The sequence below is a fragment of the Pristis pectinata genome, chromosome 40 (assembly GCF_009764475.1).
Source record: "Pristis pectinata isolate sPriPec2 chromosome 40, sPriPec2.1.pri, whole genome shotgun sequence".
Taxonomy (NCBI): Eukaryota; Metazoa; Chordata; class Chondrichthyes; order Rhinopristiformes; family Pristidae; genus Pristis; species Pristis pectinata.
Genome location: NC_067443.1, coordinates 9,034,138 through 9,055,537, shown reverse-complemented (window position 1 = coordinate 9,055,537; position 21,400 = coordinate 9,034,138). Strand labels below are relative to the sequence as shown.

General features: G+C 41.9%; 1 protein-coding gene across 1 annotated transcript in view; it reads left to right on the top strand.

Annotated features, from left to right (window-relative positions):
• The window catches only part of gabpb2b (GA binding protein transcription factor subunit beta 2b), a 39,111-nt gene that overhangs the window by 10,732 nt on the left and 6,979 nt on the right, over positions 1–21,400 (top strand). Inside the window, exons 2-7 of the mRNA XM_052045806.1 lie at positions 881–988; positions 4,243–4,410; positions 6,789–6,983; positions 8,216–8,357; positions 17,105–17,284; positions 20,527–20,639. Coding sequence (XP_051901766.1) covers positions 881–988; positions 4,243–4,410; positions 6,789–6,983; positions 8,216–8,357; positions 17,105–17,284; positions 20,527–20,639 — 906 coding nt within the window. The remainder of the gene's footprint in view (positions 1–880; positions 989–4,242; positions 4,411–6,788; positions 6,984–8,215; positions 8,358–17,104; positions 17,285–20,526; positions 20,640–21,400) is intronic.

Genomic DNA, 21,400 nt, shown 5'->3' with positions numbered 1-21,400 from the left:
TAGACTGGATCTTGAGATGCTGAAGTCTTTTGGTACCTTGTTAAAATGGCCATTTTTTGCATGCAAGCAGTGACACTTGAGCATGGGAAGCTTTCCAGTGATCTAAACCTGAGAAATAAATTCAGAATGGGGTGGTGTGTATGTGGAGGATGCATATTCTCACCGTGACATTGTGGGATTCTGCCAGTGATCCAATCTCCCACATCCCAATGATATGTTGGTAACTGAGTTTTCACTCCCATGTCCATTTTTATTGGGTGGGGTTAGGTAGTGTGCTTCCTTGAATGGCAATTAGCAGAAGGAACTTCATTTAGTTTTCCACTTTCTAGCAGGAGTAATGATATCTTTCATTCAACAGCATGTTCAATTGGTTAATTCAGAACAGACTTTGAGTCAAACCTGGGACTGTCCTGAATTGTGTGGTGTACATATATATCAATATGGTCCTTCTGCCTTATAGAGTCTTAGAGTTGTACAACATAGAAATTTGGCTCACGTCATCGATGCCAACCCTTCATGCCTATCTCTACTAATCCCAATTGCCTGCATTAATTTCATAACCCTCTGTTTTACTCATTCAGGTACCTGTCCAGATGCCTCAAATGTTGTTACTATTCCTACCTCTGGCAGTTCATTTCATACTTAATGGCTATTGGAAGAGCTGATAATTTTTGAGCATCTAGTTTTATTTAATCCTAGATGGAATATCACAGCCAAAATGTTCTCGAAACTGAGGCTATGAGATTGAAAACACATGTTTTAAGATTTACCCTCACTAAAGTATATGTCAGCTATCAGAAGACTGCAGTGTTATGAGTTTCATTTTTTTGTCTTGCAGTACTTACTGATCAATGGATTTTTTCCCCTTTTGCCCAATCAGATGTCCCTGGTGGATTTGGGGAAGAGGTTGTTGGAGGCAGCTCGAAAGGGACAAGATGATGAAGTTCGGACACTAATGGCAAATGGCGCTCCCTTCACCACGGATTGGGTATGTACCCTTCTGGTGAGGGGGATGTGGTGGGCATGGGGAGGAATTTTTTGTGTTCTTGCTCATGGTTTTAAAAGGCGGAACAGACCTGTGTGGCCTAGATGGGATCCAGCCAAGGGGAGTGCTGAAAGAGTGGCATCTATCAACAATCTGTCTAAGTGCTAGTAGTACTGCAGTGCGCAGTAAATGCATAACTAGTCATTAGGGAGGTGAGAGAATACAGCAAAGAGGACAGGAATACCAGAGGCACAAGAAATAAACTGGATGGTTCAGGAGTGGTGCTGAATTGGATACTATAGGAGCTGAAAACTGGCCAAAGGAAGACAATGGGTGGGCAGCAAATCTCTAGTCCCACATGAGAAGGGAACACGACAGTGGTAACGCAGATGGCAAGGGCCAGATGGCTTACTCCTATTTTTATATTCTTACCAATATTGATATCACATGGGACTTACTTTTCAATATCCTGCTCACCAGTGCTAATTTGGGTTTCTCCAGGATCACTTGTTCCACACTTTGTCATACCCTTAGTCCAAATACTGTCCTGAGAGCCAAATTTCAGTGTGAGGTGAGAGTGACTGCCCTTAACATTTAAGACAGCTCCAGCATTGATTCAGTGGGCATCAAGGGGAAACTGCTCCAGTAGTTGGAGTTGTACCTGACACAAGCGAAAATGGTTGTTTATTGGAGATCAATTATCCCAGTCCCAGGACGTCACAGAAGAATTTCCACAAGACAGTGTCCTACATCCAAATATCTTAACCTGCTTTTAATAAAGGTTCTGTTTTTAACAGCGCTCATGAGCAATTGCACACACACTTTCAAGAGTAAAGGAGTGTACTCTTGAGGGGAAATAAACCAGGAATTCCCCTGCAGGATGCCTGGATTTGTGTGGTTAGGTGTAGCAGTGTGGGAAGGATGCAAATTAAGTGGGAAAGTAAAACTGATAAAGACACTCACCAAGGATATTTCATTGCCCCTTTTAGCCCTAATGATTCCCTGTTTGTTCTTTCCTGCTTCCTTTGAATTCTTCAAAGGCCCTGTCCAATTTCAACTTCCTAAACCTTGTATATGCTACCTTTTCCATTTTGACTAAATTTGCAACATCTCCTATCATCTAAGATTGCTAAACCTTGCCATCCTTGTCTGTCTTCTTCACAGGAACATGTCCATCCCGAATTAGACCAGCTGGCCTTTAAACGACTCCCACGTGTCAGATATTGCTCAGTAATAGTGGCTCCCAATCTACTCTCCCCAGCTCTTACCTAATACTGTTGTAATTAGCCTTTCCTCAATTTCACAATTTGTCCTGAGGTTCAATCATATCCTTATCCATAACTATCTGAAAACTCATGGAGTTATATCACTGTTACCAAAATCTTCATGCTAACAAGGAATTTCATTGCACCCTAGTATACCTGACAATAAACTCATCTAATCTAATGCTCTCCCACTGAAAGTCCAATCACCTGGCCAGGCTCATTTCCCAGCACAAGATCTAATGTGGCCCCATCCCTGTTTGCATTTTCAACATACTGTGTCAAGAAACCCTCTTGGATGCACCTAACAAATTCTGCCCCATTTAAGCCTCTGATACAAATGGAGTCCTAGTCAATACTGGGGAAATTCACCCACTGCAACTACCCTTTTGCTTTTACACCTTTCCATAACCTGCCTACATATCTGTTCCTCTATCTCCCACTGGCTATTGGGAGGCCTATAGTTATAATCCCATCATCCTTTCATATTCCTGAGCTCTACACATATTGCCTCACTGGGTGACCCCTCCAGGATGTCCTTTCTAAGTGCCGCTCTAACATAGTCTGTGATCAGTAGTGACCTCTTTTACATCCCTCTCTTGTGTCTGAAACATCCAAACCTCGGAAGGCTGAGCTGCCCCTTTCTCAATCAGTGGCCACATCATTGTAGTTCCATCATGTACTAATCCAGGCCCTAAATTCACCTGCCTTGCCCATAATAGTCCTTTCATTGAAGTAAATACACTTCAGCCCATCAGCTCCACCCTGCTCATTAACCTGGCACTGCCTGTCCTTCCTTTCAGATCTAACCTCCACCTTCCCCTCAATCCCTCCACTTACTTGCTGACTACTGAGGATCCCGCCCCTTCCCCCCCCCCCCCCCCCCCCCCCCCCCCCAACCTGCCACAATAATTTAAACCCTCACATACCAGAAAACTTTCCTTTGAGGATATTAGTGCCACCCCCCCCCCCCCCCCCCCATTCAGGTCCCACCTGCCCTGGAAGAGTGCCCTATGATCCATGTACCTGAATTCCTCCCACCTGCAGCAGCTCCTTAGCCACACATTTAACTGAACTATCTTCCTATTTCTTGCCTTGCTAACATGTGGCATAGGGAGTAATCCTGAGATTACAACCGTACAGGTCCCAGTTTTTTACTTTAATATGGACTGCAACCTCCTACTGCTCACCTTCCTCTTTGAAAATGTTCTTCGTCCACTCTGACATATCCTTGACCCTTGCACCATGGAAGCAGCGCACCATTCTGGAGCCTTGCTTACATCTACAGAAATGCTTAGCTCTGCCCCTGATTATTATAGAGGCCCCTATCACTATTGCTTGAGTGGTCCTTGACCTACCCTGCCATACAACAGAGCCAGTTGAGGTGCCACTGATCTGACTGCTGCTGTCATTTTCCCCTGAGAGGCAGACTTTCTCATCAAAATTGTACACTTGTTTGAGAAGTGAACAGCCAGAGGAGTATCATGCACTACTTGCCTGCCTCTCCTGGTGGTCACAAATCTATCTGACTGAACCTTTGGTGTGACCATCTCCCCGAAACTCCTGTCTATAACACTCTCTGCCCCCTGCGTCCTCCTCAGTGAGTCCAACTGCTGCTCCAACCGATCCAGTCGGTCTTGAGAGGAGCTGCTGTTGGACACACTTCCTGTAGACGTAGTCACTGGGGACACTTAAATGCTCTGTGATCTCTCACATCTCACAGGAGGATCATGGAAGGTGTGGTAATCCCCTGTGAATGCACAGCCTATTGAGGTTTCTCGGTGATGCATGAAGATGGACAGTTGGTGGGATGGGGGCAGGGGATACTGGTGATTTTCAAGAGGAAGAAGGTGAAGGGAGAGTGGACCTGCATGAGATTTCTCATGTGGCGAAGTGTTCTCGTTGATCCTTTACAGTAACTACACTTTGAGATGTGGGCTATCATGGGTATCTCACTGTACTGGAAATTGATGTATCTTTCTCTTTGCTCCCCAGCTCGGCACATCTCCTCTTCACCTTGCAGCACAATATGGCCATTACTCCACAGCAGAAGTCCTTCTCAGAGCCGGAGTTAGCCGAGACGCTCGCACCAAAGTCGACAGGACACCACTACACATGGCAGCAGCTGAGGGCCATGCAAGCATTGTAGAACTGCTGATCAGGGTAATCTCTCCAAAATCGCTGAGGCCTAATGGCAACACTGCTGTGCTTTTAATAATAAAAGCAGAAAACGCTGGAAATACAGAGGAGGTCCTGCAATGTCTGTGGAAAGAAAAGCAGAATTAACGTTTCAGGTCAAATACCCACCAGCGGAAGAAGTCTTTGACCTGAAATATTAATTTTGTTTCTGTTTCCACAGGTGCAACTGAGTGTTTCAAAAATTTTCTGTTTCTTTTTTCAGATTTCCAGTATCGGCATTTTTAAAATTTTTCAACTGCAGTGCTCTTTGGTTGTAATCCCACTGGCTTTGCATTTTATGTCAGATCAGCCAATATTCAAAAGATCAGTTTGCTCATCCACAGCTGCTAATGTTCAGCATTAAGTTCGAATATCTTTTAGTTCATTCTCTGATGTGTTAATCTCACTCCTCCCTACACTCAGATTCCCCTGCTGCTTTTACAAGTCTTTGAAGTTGAATTTCATTGCAGTGCTGCACAGTTTCAAGGCAGTGGTGAAGGGGGTTATATGAAAAATGGGTCCAATTGCAAATCTGCAAGTAAATAGTCAGGTTACTTTTCAGTTTGAACAATTGAACAGAACTAGTTCCGTCTGTTTAGGAAGTGCTCCATCACATGTACCTGAAAAGAAATGTCAACAGTGAAAGTTAGAAGAACAGATGTTGGGTACATTTCATCGGAGCTAATGAACGGTCCCTGATCTGAAAGGTTTGCACTACTTCCTTCTCCAGTGATACTGCAGAGTGTTTGCGCTAAGTACATTCACAGGGAAATATTCAATGAATTATCTGAAATTCAGATATACTTGTAATTAAAAGGTAGGTAGCAAAATGCATTTAAAAAAAGCAAAGTAAGTTTTCTAGCATGCTAGAATTGAAAAGCAGAAGATGTATTAAAACATATAGAATTTTGGTTAGACCACTCTTGTGACCCTGTTCTATCAACTATAATTACGAAAAATGGTACAAAAAGAAAAAAAATTACTACAATATTACCAGTACTGCTTGATTAAATCCACCAGGAAATAATGAGCAGGCTGCACTTTTTAAGACTGAGGGTTCATCTAATAGAGATGCTGAGATTTGGATTTGATAGAGTTGATGCACAGAAGTTGGGGACAGCAGAGCGAGGAAATGATCACCAATACATCCAACAGGGAACCTGCACGAAAGTTTGTTGCCCACCAAGGAACAAGAAGAAGCCCAGGGAGTAGTTGAGGCAAATGGTGGAGGTGTAGTTAAAGAGATGCTGGATGAGCTCAGGAGAAAAGGATGGAATGGTATGTTAATAAGGCAAGGTGAAGAGGGGTTCAAGGATATTCCTATGGATTATAAATGCCATCGTGGACCTGTTAGAAGAAATAATAGCCTATTTCTAGCTTGTATATAGTAATTTCAGAAAGCCAGGAAGAGACCAAAAAAGGGATGAAATGTCTTCTCGTTTACTGAATAGAAAAGCATTCTAAAACCAAAATTTTCTCCAGCTTTGCATGAGTTGATTTTAGTGTCCCTTCGTTCCCAGTCACTTTCTGAAATTCTGCAGTGCAAAATTGAGATTCCAGTTGAAAGACGATGTTATACTGCTCTGAATGGGCTTTATTGTGAGAAGGATCTTTGGATCTGAGCGAGGCAGAACTTTAAGTTTTGAGGGATTACAATCACGGAGGAGCAAATAGATTCGTGCATAAATTGTGAAAAATGTTATGCATGTCAAAAAAAGTCAATAAGGTTGGTGAAATTTAGCCATTTATCTTGGGAATTTGAATAAGGAAGCAAGAAAATAATCCTTGTGCAAAGATTTGTGGTGATCCATTCAGTTTTGAGTGCCATATCTGAGAAAAGATGTGTTTGAGCATCATACATCTTCTATCGTGATAACCTAGTTTAAGAAATTAAGTAATTACGAAGTGTTCATTACACTTCTGTTTTCTTGAGTTCAGAAGAATGTGGAGGATTGTGTGTGTTTAAAATAATAGCAAGATTTGATACGGTATGGGGAAATGGCATACTTCACCAAGACAAAAGAGCATAATAAACAGTGCCAGGCCTTTCAGGTGAGATGCCCACACAAACAGTAATGGAAATCTGCCAGCCACTTTCTCAAAATGAAGTGAATGCTGGCTGAATTACTGTTTTCAAAGCAGTTGAATGGATTTCCTTGGGTGGAGATATGTGAGGGATACAGGTAAATGGAATAGAGATATGGGTTAACCATAATCTAATTGAAGGGATAGAAGAGGCTCAAAGGACTGGATGGCTTGTTGCTGCATCTGTGTTGTAACTTTAATCTGTTGTGGAGATGTTTATATATGTAGGCAGTCTTGTGCTTTGACTCTGAAAGTACTGCTCTTCTACTCCAACACAGAACAATGCAGATATTAATGCTAAAGACATGCTGAAGATGACAGCTCTACATTGGGCGGTAGAGCACAATCATCATGAGGTGGTGGAGATTTTACTAACATATGGAGCAGATGTTCATGCTCTGAGCAAGTTTGATAAAAATGCCTTTGACATCGCCCTTGACAAGCACAATCCTGATCTGGTTGCAATATTGCAGGTATGTGGAGATAAGTTTCACTACGCAGGACTGTGTGGATTTGTCATCTTGCTTAGGAGAGTGTTGTTCCATTTCACTTAAAGTTTGGAAATTGCACCATTCTGACTAATAAATGGGTCAAAGTGGAGTGTACCTTGGATGCTCCAAAGTCCTTTGTAGATTCAAGAGAATCAAAATCAGATCAAGGCATAAATTATTGCTGTAGTTGGAACCCTGCAGTTCCCGGACTGTATTTTGAAACTACCTCCAATTTGGTGGCATTGCTTTATATCTAATCAGTGTGTTAACGTTTGCAGTCCAGATCCATAGCCTCCCTTATGTATTGCTGTTGAGCAGTAGCCTTTGGTAAGCCTGGTAATTACTGTATGTCTTATAAAACAAAAAAAGGAAAAATGTGGAACTACATTTCAAGAATAAGGCAACTCAGAATTTACACATCACTAACACTGTTACGTCTGTTAGGAAAGTTTGAATAAACTGGGGCTCCTAAGAGAGGGCTGAGGGCTGATCTGATAGAAAACTTTAAAATTACAGGATAATTTTGATGTTATTTCTACTTGTGGTTGAGACAGAGCCAGAAGACATGAATATAAGATTAGCAGTAATTAGTCCAAAACAGAATTTAAGAGAAACCTCTCTCTCTCTAGGGATTGGGAAGAGTGTGGAAGTATATCCCACAGGGATTGGTTGAGACTGAGTAAAGGGGAAGCCGAATAAACATGAGGGAAAATGGAATCCAGGGGATCTGCTGTTGAAGATGGAGGAGAATGCTCATAAATACCGGTGTATCTCGGTTTTAATCCAAATTTTATCTTGCTGCTGTCACGGAGGTGAAGGATATTGGTTCTGAGAATGAATACTCCATATTGCTCACCCTGCATGTTTCAGCACAGGAGAAACCCACCTCTGATCTGGTGTTGCAGAATTCCTATCATGCACCAACGTGTCCAGTTCATATATCTTGACCCTCTGATATGTTTCCATTGCATATTTCAGACTGTCGTCTTGTACTGAATCAGTGTGACATTCCCACAGTTAGTGGCCTCGTTCTGTGTAAGGTTGTTCATGGGGTACATTTGTCAGTGAGGTACTTTGGGTTCCATTCACATAATGTTTTATTGCTTACCCTATACTTGAATTTGTAGCATGTAGGTTTGCATCCATGAAGGTGCTCCCCCAGTGAACACACTGCCATGGAACACTGTAAATGGTTCAGCTTGTGTCATTCATAGGAAGCCATGCAGAACCAAGTGAACACGAATCCAGAGAGGACAAACTCGGCTGCTGTTGCCACACCACAGTTCATCATCGCACCAGCAGGAGTAATGAACCTGACCGGGTTGGTTTCTTCAGCATCTACCAAAACGACCTCAGGTCTGTATTGGACATTTGTGGATTCTGCTTGAAGGGGTGATTTAGGAAAGCCGTGGGCCTTAATTTACCTAATGTGGCAATCATGAGTTATTAGTGCTTTCTAGTGGGTGGGTTGTTTCTGTAATCTTGCATTACGACATTTGTATCTTGGTGGTTCAGTCTGTATAATAACAAGATGTTCAGCCCAAGATGTACAGAGCTTGCTGATCTGAGCTTTGGCAGAGGTGATGTTGCTTGTGACTGGCAGAAGTCTGTGGAGTTCCTGCTGGATGCTGACCTCTCCAACATTGCTTTCTCAATCACTCCATCTATTACCATCTACTTTGTCAGTGAATCAAACTCCAATCTGTGTTTATTTCAAGAATGCATGTTAATTTTCCAAAAAATTGTCCTTATAATGTGTTGATGTCCTGGCTTAATCTGATTCATCCTTGCCAATGTTTTGCCAAAATTGTTAACCTAATCACACATTCTACTATTTCACCTATTCAAATTGCTATGATCAAGTGTGCTCTCCCTAACTCTCTAGCACTTTATTCTCCTCTGAACACCAGATTTCAATGCCTCTTGCCTCCATGAAATTTCCTGATAACTATCATCCTAAGATACCCTATAAATCTTCCTCCCTATACTTGAACAGTTCTGCTACCTTCCATGCATCAACCGTCTGGATGATTGGCAAGGTTCTTCCCCATCTCTGCAAGTCACTTATAACTGCACCTTCAAATTCACAACTGCTGAATCATTGCCTTTCCATTTGTCAAGGAACATCTGGCTTCAAACTTAAACATAACAAACTTGTACCCTTGAAATAACTAAGTGGCCAGCAACAACCCCTTCCACAGCAACATTTGCATTCTGGCAATTGTTAATTTATTTTGTAGAACATAATTGTATGTACATTAGCCTCTTTATACTGATTTGGATCAAGCTTACTGCATTTGTTTTCCACCAGCATAATTTTAGCAGTGCTGCATAATGTCATTCAGCTTCCTCAGTCACTATAAAGCAGTGGCAGTGGCAGTGGCATATTCTAATTTGTGTGCACAGATATCAGTGGGTGAGGGAGCCCTATTAGTGTCGGTATTCGGAGAGCTTTCCAGAGGCTGCTGCAATACTCGAGTCAAGTTACCATCTCTAGGCAGTATAGAGCTGAAGGGTGCTAGAAATAAATCCTAAAATTGGTGGCAAATGCTTAGTTCATCAAGTACTTTCTATGGCGATAAACCGGTTTAACGTTTCAGCTCAAAGGCCTTTCATCAGAACTGGTCAGTGAATTCTGTTTGGTGCTAATGGCTGTTGCTTTAGCCGCAGTTTCCCTGCATTTAAAAAGGGAAAACCAACTAGGGTTCAAACTCATTGCTGATGTGATTCATGTAGATTGATGGTGTGAATTCTATCAGTTGTACTCTGGTTACCAAAAGTGAGGTGAGTTATATAAGTTGCACATGTAAATGATTAACACACAGTGATGCTGTGAGTTGTACAGGCTGCACTTGTGATTAACATGAATGATCAACCTAGAAATTCTTTCAATAACTCTGAAGAAAGGTGTGGCAAGTCACCTTAACCCGTAGAGTAATATACCTAACCTTTTTGTGGGATTTTTATTTGCAATAATTTCTTTCCAGCATAAATTTCCCTTAACGATGTCCACAATAGTGCAGCACCCAAATTTCGGCTCCAGTGATTTTTTTTTCTTCATGCTTCCCATCCCAACTTTGCAGTATTCAGAGCTGCATTCGCAGAACAACCAGCTTTTGCTGACCCTGTTTCACCTCAAACTATTCTATCTAATGTCCATAAGGAGAGAAGGTATTTTCTTTCAGCACACACTGAGCATGCGTGGGGATGTGCAAAAACTACAGGCTTCCCAAAGTGCAGGCAATCATTGTCTGAATTACGGAGATCTTCCTGGCTATAGTCCTGGAGGGTATCCACGGCCTCTAGTAGGTATTTTTCTTTACCAGCCTCTTTAGGATAGTTTTATCACCCAGGAGCACACTCCCAACTTGCTCTTTCCACCCCTCCAATTCCCTTTGCTGCAGCACCTGCCCCAATACATTAAGCCTCTGATAATTTGGCATCCAGTTGTTCAGAAATCCTGATGGTCTGCTATCTAGCACTCTCATTAATCCAGAATATGAGCCATGGGTCCAGAGTACAAGTGGTTTGTGCAGCCAGAGCCAGGTTCCAGACTGCTGTCGGGACCCAGGTTGAGACTGTGGGCTGGAAGTGTGGCCAAGTGTGGTTAGGGTCTGAAACACAGGAGTTAGGAACATGGGTAAGTTTATGTCTGGAGCTGGGATCTGAGTGCTTTCATATTTCCCCAGGTTTACTGGTAAATTTATTAAACAACTGTAATATGTAAAGAGGGTGAAGCAAAGATATATTTGGGTATTAATAGGAGTAGCATTTAGTCTGGAAAATCTGCTAGACTAGCACTACCAAAGTCCCAAGGATGCTGGAGTTTTACTGTGGCTAGAAGACTGCTATTTATTGTTATTCCCCTTTAAGGGCTGGCTGCTGATGTTACAGCTGCTAGACTAAGTTCCTCAAAGCAAAAGCATATGATTAAATTAACACGGGAAAATTCAGTGCTGTTCTGGGATCTTTATTTTACTTAAAGATAAGGTTTAGGTGGTGTGACAATTGCTCTTTTGATGCCACTAGAATGTAGTGAAGCAATTTCTAGACCATGTGGGTTAATAGGTTGCACATGTGATTAATGCTCGGCGTTGTTCATAATGTTAGCTAGACTACATTTAGTAGCTGCTGGTAAATTTATTTTAGTTTGTGTCTTTTTTTTTGCTTCTATTTAACATGGCTTTTCACTCAGCAGTGTTGTTAAGTAATTTTTCAAGTGTCCTGGTGTAGGTTAACTTGTGCCTGCAGTGAATTGCTTTGCCATGCAGTGTTTCTTGCTACGTAAAGCAATGAGTGAAATGTGAAAAAAAACCTCTGATTAAAATCTAAATGTGCCTTGGATGGGATGGGTATCCAGAGTGCTCCCTGATACTTTCTAAACTGCTGCAGTCGAGGCAGCATTCATCAGTTGCCTCCATAGGTGCCTAACTCTGTAGTGGTACATTTCCTCTCTATCTCCATTGCGAAGGATGCTGATCCTTAGTGGGGTAGGGTTTCAAAGGTGCCTTGTTACATGGCTAGTTACCACCTCATAGGCTGAAAAGGTATTATTAAAATTTTTGAACAAAGGTGGGGGGGGTGGGTGAGGACATCAGATCAAATAGGGTACACTCACAGAAACAGGCTATTTGGGCTTCACTTGAGCATCCTCCCAGATTTCCTCATCTAAATTCTGATCAATGTGACCCTTTATTTTCTCCCTTGTGTGCCTATCCAGCCTCCCTTAAATGTATCCGCACTGTTCAACCACTTCCATTGGTAGAGCATCCACATTCTCAACACTCTAGTTAAAGAAGTGTCTCCTGAAGTCCCTATCAGATTTTTTGGTGGCTATCTTACAGTAAAAGGCTTTCCTTCTACTGTTTCCCACAAGTAGAAATCTCCCCTCTGCATCCAGTAAAGAAAACTGTTCATAATTTTAGAGACTATTGGGTCTGCCCTTATTCAAAATGAAAAAGAGATCTAGTCTGTTCATCCTTTTCTGATGTATATACCCATGCATTTCGGGTATTATCATTGTAAATTTTCTCTACACTCATTCTAATGCCTGTTTATCATATGAAGGCCAAGCTGTGTGCAGTGCTCTTTAAGTATAGTACAACTAATATTTGTTACAGCTTGAGCACAACTTCCCTACTTTTCAATTCTGTTCCTCAAACAAAACCCTAGTATTTATGTGTGATGGGCTGGTGGAATAATGCATTGGCATTGAGACAATGATAGATAAAAATTAAACACTGCAGGTGCTGAAAATTGGAAAACAAAACAAACTCGCACCTGGTCTGATGAAGGGTTAACTCTGATTTTCTTTCTGCAGGTACTCCCTGCCCTGCTGAGTATGTCCAGTATTTTCTGTAGACTAATGATAGAGCTTTTTTTAAAAGAGCGCCCCATCATTTGGCCTGGAGCGCTGTCACTTGTTCCAGCTCACTTCAGACCAAGAGTCTGAGTTATGGCCATACAGAGTTTTGCTTTTCTTTTTAAAAAAAAGGCCTGAAATGCCTTTCTTTTGGAAAGCAGAAAGAAATAAAAACTGCCTGGAGTTGGAAATGTCTAGCTTTAAATTGTCATTTGTCCTTATTAAAAATCTATTTACTAAAATTGAAAAGGAGATACAATATGATGTTACTTGACTTAGAGCATGGGTAAGTGAGTAAAAAGGTAAAGGATTAGCTAAAGCCTTAGAGATGCCTTTAGAGGCTGAGACAGGTTTTGTATTGAGAAGCAAGAAAATAGCAGATAAATTATTTTGTGACCATCTTCATGAAAATAGTGGAGAACTGTAATGAGGAGTTGAAAGAAATTAACATTAGTTAAAAAAAACATGGTGCAGAAATAACATTTTTGATATATCTGATGGTCTGCACATAAAAGGGTTTTGAGAAGTGACTATGGAGATAATATCTGCTTCCAAAATAACACAGACCTTAGAACGGTTTCGCATACTGAAGGGTGGCAAAAGTAACCCCCACTGTTGAAGGACAGAGGAAGAATGAAAACTGTGAACCACAGTCAGTTAGCCTGCCTTCAATAGTAGGGAAATTGCTAGAATATATTTCTAATGAAGTGTTAACAGTACAGTTGGGATACTGTACAGTAATAGAGTTGGGAAGGGTCATTGTGGATGAATGAAGGGAAAATCAGGTTTGACAAACTTTGAGTTTTGGAGGGTGCAACTAACAGAATAATTAAGATTGAGATATTTATGTTCCCTAGAGGTGACTCAAAATAAGGGATTGGCTTTTCAGGATTGAGATGAGAAAAAACTTCTTCATTCAGAGCACAGTAAATCTTGATCACTGAGTGTATTCAAAATGGAGACTAATAGATTTTTGGATATTAAGAGAATGAAGAGATATGAGGTTCATGCAGTAAAGTGACATTGATATAAAAGACCATCCATAGTCTTATTGAATGGAGCAGATATCAGGGACTGAGTGGCCAGCTTCTGTTTCTATACATGTTCTTTGTGAGGCCCTGGTACTGGGTTAATATTATTCCCACAAGGTGGCACAATATACACAGCTGCAGCTTTAAAGGAGGAGATGTGGTTTCGATTCAGATCTATGTCCTTTGGATTTGAGCACCTTTTTTTTCCTCGGCACTGAGTTTAACACCTCGTTGCCTCTGCAGGTGTATCTGATATCTCCTTAGTGGAGTGTGGTAACTCCACAACCTCAGTACTGGCTATGTTGGCTGCTTTAGCAGAAGCTTCAGGGCCACAATCAAACTCAACCGGAACTGCAGGTAATTTCACTGAAATGTTGTAGTGTGTGGATTTTAATTCAACACATAGGCGCGCGCACACACACACACCCACACACACACACACACACACACACACACACACACACACACACGAGCTAATGGTATTTTCACATATAGAGTCTTGGAGTCATAGAGCAATACAGCACGGATACAGGCCCTTCATTCCAATGAGCTCATGCCGACCATGGTGCAAACTGTTTCACATTCATGGTCTGAAACCAGGATCACTGGAGGGATGCTCAAACACTTGTGATTTACTTCAGCCACATGGTTTGGATGCTGCCATTCTTGAGCTATAAGGAATTCGTTCTCCCATTATCTTTATTTCTGCAGTTTCTTTACTTAAATGGTGAGAGCCACTAGCAAAACCAGATGGGGCTGAATGTAGCAAACCTGTGATTAAACAAAAAACGGTGATGCCAACGCTTTGTGTAGGGGAGTTCCACCAGCTATCTCCATATGTGTTAGGTTACATGCAGGCAAGAGGGACCGATTTTATTTCTGTGGTTTGCCAATAAAAAGTAAAATAAAAAAAAATTTGCTAAATAAATATCATCACCACCACCCCCAACCCCCCTCCACCCACTCCCATCCCTCCACCCACTTCCATTATCCTTGTTTCCTTCCCAGTCCCGCTCTGTTAGTATTCTCTGCAGTCACTGTTCAAACTTAAAAAGTTTCTGGACAGAGCATAATCAGTGGCTTGGATTCTTTGTTTTTAAACAAAGAAGTTATGGAGTCATAGAGTCGTACAGAAATAGGCCCTTCAGCCTACCATGTCTACGCCAACCATTAAGTACCTATCTATACTAATCTAGCACTTTGTAGCCTACGATACCTTGGCGATTCAAATGTTCATCCAAGTTCTTAAATTTTGTGAAAGTCTCTGCCTCCACCAACTCTGTCAGTGGGTTCCAGATTATAATCACCCCCGAGTGGAAAAAATTTGGTGATGATAGTTGGGTTCAAGCATGTGCCTATCATATTTTGACAACTTTGAAACGTCCCCTTTATTAAAGAGGTTCTTTTTCTTGTTACCCATCATGCTGGAGAAGAATGTTCTGGATTCCCCAACTTTGGGGGGACAAAGACAGAGTGCATTTACCCAATCTATGCCTCATATGGGCACTTGGGTTTCTCTCCCAGGAGCTGAGTAACATTGTACCAGAGCTTTTCAAAGTCTTTCTGGCTTTACTTGTGAGCTATAGTTTCTTAATGCCCAAGTGGTTATTTGTTTATTGTACTGCGATTGCACTGTGAGAGTTGAGGACAAACAAAACTGATTGGCTCAGGGAACTGATAAAATTAATGAGGTAGCTCCACACTTTAGTTTGAAAGTGTGCAACCTGAACTTTTGTTATCACACTGCTTGTAAATGTTGCCCATTGTGGGTGCCTTATTGATACTGAAATGCTGCAGTATACATTTTAAGTTCACATCCTGTGAAAGTGATAGGGCCTTAAAACCCTGTGGAAATGAAGTCTAACCAGCATAAGCCCTAGCTTCAGTCCATAGTTCTGCTCCATCCAGATGATTTCTAGAGTGACAGCTTGCCTCTACAGCCCCAGCTTGGGGTGACCTAAGTGTTGACATTGTTGGGATATGGACTTAACATGTAGAGGTGCCCTCTGTAGTAGGCTAATCTATTGATACTAGTAGTCAGCTGTAACATACAGAACATAGCCTCCAAGGTGAGATACCAGAGGACATTTGGTGTCTTGAGAACTGCATCTCAGATTATTTTCTTTTACACTCCGCTACTATATTCACTCAGTGGTTTGTGTGGGGGTGAGAGGGAATAATGCAAGGAATAGAATATTGGACTGGCAGAGGAATTACATTTGTGAATGTTGAAGCTGTTTTAATAGTGCACGTCCTCCAGTCCAGTATCATCTGCAGCCTTCTCATTTGGAATGCTGTCTGACTGAAGTTTTGTCCTGAGCTGTACCTTTGTAAATGCTGTATCTAGTATTATGGCAGGGTATGGGAAGCATTTTCAGTTGGAAGAATCTTTATCTAGAATTATGAAAATATTTTGTTTTGATTTTAATATTGCTGGATGTATTTATGAAAATTGTTTCTTAATGTGCTTTTTTGTTTGCAAGGTAGCAGTCAGAAATTGAATGTTTCCATTATGAACTTGGGCTCTTCCCAGGTTGGGGTCTCTACTTTTAGTTATGTTTAATAAATTGTGGCTTGTGTGGTATCTTGCCCTTTATTTGCATTGTTCCATGCAGTATTTTCTTATGCTGCCATTAATTTCACAAGCTATTTGCTTCCTTGGTCCACCAAGTGCTGCAGCTGATATCAATTCTGCAAGGACTGGTGTTGAAACCACAAGCCCACTTTGTGATCAATGTATTGAAGCTTCAAACCCTGCAAACCCTTTAAATGAATGGTTCCACATGCCTCCTCATGTGGCTGCAAGTGTCTGTTGGACCATAACAGTTGTAATCTACTAGGGTCATTATTGTAATGCTCCCTGCCTTTATCACCTTGTAAGAACAGGATATACTATGTATTATTCTGGGAGATGTTTAGGTGTGGAACTAAGACTGTTCTTCAATTTAGGAGGAAGTCCACTCATTATAAAGTTTATCCTGCACCATTTCAATATTTCAAAATTTATGATCAAGATGAAGAATTTTATAATAGTTGACAGCATTCTTGGGTCAGTCAAAGCAAGTGTTGGTGATCCAACCTTCCTGTTTTGACCTAATGTTTGTTTTATTTCTGGACAATGTCTCATTGCAGCAGTGTGACCTGTCATCATCTGTACTGGAATGTTTGAGTCCCATTGGTAGTACCTAAAAAACAAAAGAGGGAGATTGCATTAAAGACTCATCTATGAGCCCTTCACTTGGAATTGCTTCTTTTAAGATGCATGTCACCATTGTGTGTTTCTAACAGTGTTGTTTTTTAATTCTGGTTCCCAGCTTTTCCATTTTTTGTTGTTTTGACAACTTACAGTCTGCTTTTGCTATCTAGTGTCCTGCTATGCTACGTTCCCCAGGAGCGTACTTCTGTATGCTATTACAGTGCCAGTGACCCGGGTTCAATTCCCGCCACTGTCTGTAAGGAGTTTGTACGTTCTCCCCGTGTGTCTGTACGGGTTTCCTCCGGGTGCTCCGGTTTCATCCCACATTCCAAAGACATACAAGTTAGGAGCTGTGGACATGCTATGTTGGTGCCAGAAGAGTGGTGACACTTGTGGGCTGCCCCCAGCACATTCTCAGTAACGCAGAAAGAAGCATTTCACTGTGTGTTTCGATGTACATGTGACTAATAAATAAATATCTTATTAACTGACTTTTTTGTTTTCTCCATTTCAGCTGTGACAGAGGAGGTAGTAACTGCAGACTCTGTCGACTCCGCCATTCAACAAGTTGTAGGGAGTGGAGGTCAGAGGGTCATCACCATAGTGACTGATGGTGGCGTACAGCTGGGTAACCTTCAGGCCGGCCTAAGTACTGGTCAGCCATTCATTGTGACCATGCAAGATGGGCAGCAAGGTAAGTCTGCTCAAGCTAAAAATGAAATCAGCCCAAGGTTGGGTTTTATTGGGGGTATTTGGGCATTCTGGACAGCTTGGAATGAAGTGTTCCTCTTTTCAGCCAGTTAAATATGCAGTTTGTAACCCTCAGTCTCTCTTGCTGGAGGGCACCAGCAATGCGACAAAGCTACAAACTTCCCTAGTCCATCCAGCTCAATATCACAGCTTCGAGCCATTGTGAATTGTTGCACTTTGGGAGCGCACATGTAAGGGAAAAGCATAAAGTTAAAGCCAGAACCCTTAACAGAATTGATGTACAGAGGGATCTTAGAGTCCATAGCTCCCGTGGGCTGAAGGGCCTGTTCCTGTGCTGTACTATTCCATGTTCTATGTAACTTGGAATACAAAGAGCTGCTGAACTTCCAGGATTATAAAGAAACAAGTATGGTCCCAGAGTTTGTGGGAAAAATTGAACGCTCAGTAATTTACATGAATGGCCAATCCAATTCTCTAAAGTACAGTTAATAAAAGCACAAAGGCTGAGAGGACATCCAGTACTGTGCCCTGCTTCATCACAATCCCATTTCATGATCTCCCTTCTGATAATATGCAGGGGTTGTAGCTCTTCCCTATCAGTATATAAAGTCGCAGCTTCAGGTGTTCTAGAAGCAGAATCAGAAAGGGCATTAGAGGTCTTGAGAACATGGCAGGTTTACGGAACCTTGGTTATTGAGGGATATTGAGGCCCTGGTAAAGAAAAAGAAGGTTGTGCATATCAAATGTAGGCAGTTAGGATCAAATGAGGCGCTTGAGGAGTATAAAAATGCAAGAGAACACTTAAAAGAGAAATCAGGAGGGTATAAAGAGGACATGAGGTTGCTCTGGCAGACGGCGTGAAAGAGAATTCCAAGGGTTTCTATAGCTATATTAAGAGCAAAAGGGTAGCAAGGAACAAAATCGGTCCTCTTGAAGATGAGCGTGGTCATCTATGCCTGGAGCCAAAATAGATGAGGGAGATCGTAAATGAATGTTTTGCATCCATATTTATTCTGGAGACAGACAGACTATAGAACATAGCAAAAGAGTAGTGAGGTCATGGACCGTATCTGGATTACGGAAGAGGAGGTGCTTGCTGTCTTGAGGCGAATTAAGGTGGATAAATCCCTAGGGCCTGACAGGGTGTCCCCTTGGACCTTGTGGGAGGCTAGTACAGAAATTGCAGGACCCCTGGCAGAGATATTTAAAACTTCCTTAGCCACAGGTGAGGTGGAGGACCGGAGGATAGCTAATGTTATTCTGTTGTTCAAGAAAGGCTCTAAGAATAAGCCGGGAAATTATAGGCCACTGAGCCTGACATCAGTCATGTGGCGTTCAGGGTGAAGAAGCCAATTGGATTCAACTTTGGATTAGCGGGAGAAGCCCGAGAGTGGCAGTAGGTGGTTGTCTCTCTGATTGGAGGCCTGTGACTTGTGATGTGCCTCAGGGATCGGTGCTGGGTCCATTGTTGCTTATCATCTATATTAATGATTTAGATGATAACGTGGTAAACTGGATCAGCAAGTTTGCAGATGACACCAAGATTGGGGACATAGTGGGCAGCGAGGAAGGCTATCAAAACTTGCAGTGTGATCTTGACCAGCTAGGAAAATGAGCTGAAAAATGGAATTTAATACAGACAAGTGTGAGTTATTGCATTTGGGAGGACAAACCAGCGTAGGACTTATACAGTGAATGGTAGGACTCTGAGGTGTGCAGTAGAACAAAGGGACCTAGGAATACATAATTCCTTGAAAGTGGCATCATATGTAGATAGGATCATAAAGAGAGCTTTTGACATTTTGGCCTTCATAAATCAGGGCATTGAGTACAGGGGATGTTATGTTGAAATTGTACAAGATGTTGGTGAGGCCGTATTTAGAGTACTGTGTGCAGTTCTGTTCACCTACCTACAGGAAAGATATCAATAAGCTTGAAAGAGTGCAAAGAAAATTTACAAGGATGTTGCTGGGACTTGAAGACCTGAGTTATAGGGAAAGGTTAAATAGGTTAGGACTTTATTTCCTGGAGTGCAGGAGAATGAGGAGAAATCATAAAGATATACAAAATTATGAGGGGTACAGATAGGATGATTGCATGCAGGCTTTTCCCCTAAGGTTGCGTGAGACTAGAACGAGGACCTAGGTTAGGGTGAAAGGTGAAATATTTAAGGGGAATCTGAGGTGGTGCTAGTGTGGAAAGGGCTGCCAGCGGAAATAGTGGATGCGGGCTCAATTGGAACATTTAAGGAAAATTTGGATAGGTACATGGATGGGCGGGGTTTGGAGGGATATCTCCAGGTGCAGATAGATTGAACTAGGCAGAAGATCAGGCGGCATGAACTAGATGGGCCGAAGGACCTGTTTCTTTGCTGTAGTACTCAGGACTCGATGACTAAGATTATCGAGATGGAGGAAGTTACGTTGATGGGAAAGGAAGAGACCCAGCAAGGCTCTTGAAAAGGGTAAACATTACAAATTGAAGGGATGGTTTAACTGTGAACTGTGAATCCAGTTCACCCACTGCCTTGTGCAAGATGGGATTAGGTAACAGAAAATGGACACCCTCAAGTTTACTGAGGGCAGAATGTGGGAGAGCAGCCCAGGAGTATGTCAAGTCTAAAGCTGGCAAAGAAACAGATGATTTCAGTGGCTAGTGAGCTGAGGCAGGTGAAAAGTCTGGCAATGTTACAGAAGTTGAAATTTGGGCTTTTAAAGCATGGCATGGATTTGTGGTCAGAGGTATATTACAACAATATTGCAAACAGCTGATTGTGTTAAATGGTTAGAAACTTGATTAGGTTTACAATAAAGGGTGTAAGGTGTAGAGAAGGCACAAATAAATATTAACCGGAAGAGACCAAAGCTGAGGGAGTATAAGAAAAGTTCAGGTTCAGGATTGGCCTAGCTTCGCCTGGACAAGCATCTGAAGATCCACAAGAAGACAGTCAGTATCAGGAACTAGGACATGGAGTTTGTGATAGGGACAAAGATGATGGCTTTAGTCTTCCCAATCTGCTCCATCAGTATTCGATGTTGCACAGACAGTTGACAGTCTGAAGACTAGTGGGGATGAATGAAGTGGTGAGGACTGGGTGTTATCAGTGTACTAGTGAAAATGTGCTTGAGAACTTTATAATGAGACTGAAATGAGTGCATGTGGATATATCTGATCTGTGTTCTAATGGCAGGGACAATGGTTTACCAAATCCTGTGCTTTCCTTAGTTCTGACAGTCCCAACTTCCCATGTGGAAGAAGAGACCATCATCACGGAAGAAATGCCGACAAAGAAGCAGTGTCTGGAGGCGGTCCTCAACCACTCGGAGCCAATGGAGAAGGTAGCGTAAGGTCCCCTTGATCTGATCTTGGAAGAAAATTTTCCCAATATCTACAGCTTAACAGATACAATTGGAACTTTAAGCTTAAAATTCTGCAGGAATGATTGGAGCTGATGCAGTGGGACGCATAAAACTAAATTAATGGCTGTCTTTGCTGCAAACCGATGATACTAATTATCTAAAAGTAGAGATGCAGGTTAATGAGGTCATTAAAAGAAGGGAAAGCACCTGGGATCAGTTTGCAAGCTATCAAATTAAAAGCTCCAGAAGATGTTAAAGTGGATAGAAACTTGATTAGGTGACGATTCTAGTCTCCTTTCTACAATAACTGGTGCAACCCACAGAGAGGGTACAAATAAATATTAACATAGATACCAAAGCTGAGGGAGTCTACCTTTTAGGAGAATTTGGGTCCAAGTTTGGCCTAGCTTCACTGGGACAAGCACTTGAAGTTCCATAACCTACAAAGTTTCAGACCAAGAGCTGGGAAATGTAGATTAGATGGATAACTCTTTTACAGCCAGTGTGGATGCTGTGGGGGGGAATAATTTCCTCCAGTGTCCTGAATCTTCAAAGTTCTGAGGTTGAGAGGTGTTGAAGGTTACAAAAGGCTTTGAGAAAGTGCAGAGGAAATATCTCCACTTGTAGAGTCAGGTGCGTTGGTGGCAGGAGTTGACTCGACCATGAGCATAAAGATATGGTGATCCTAAATACGTCCTGTGGGGAATTCATAATGTTTGTAAAGAAGCAGTTGAGGCAGT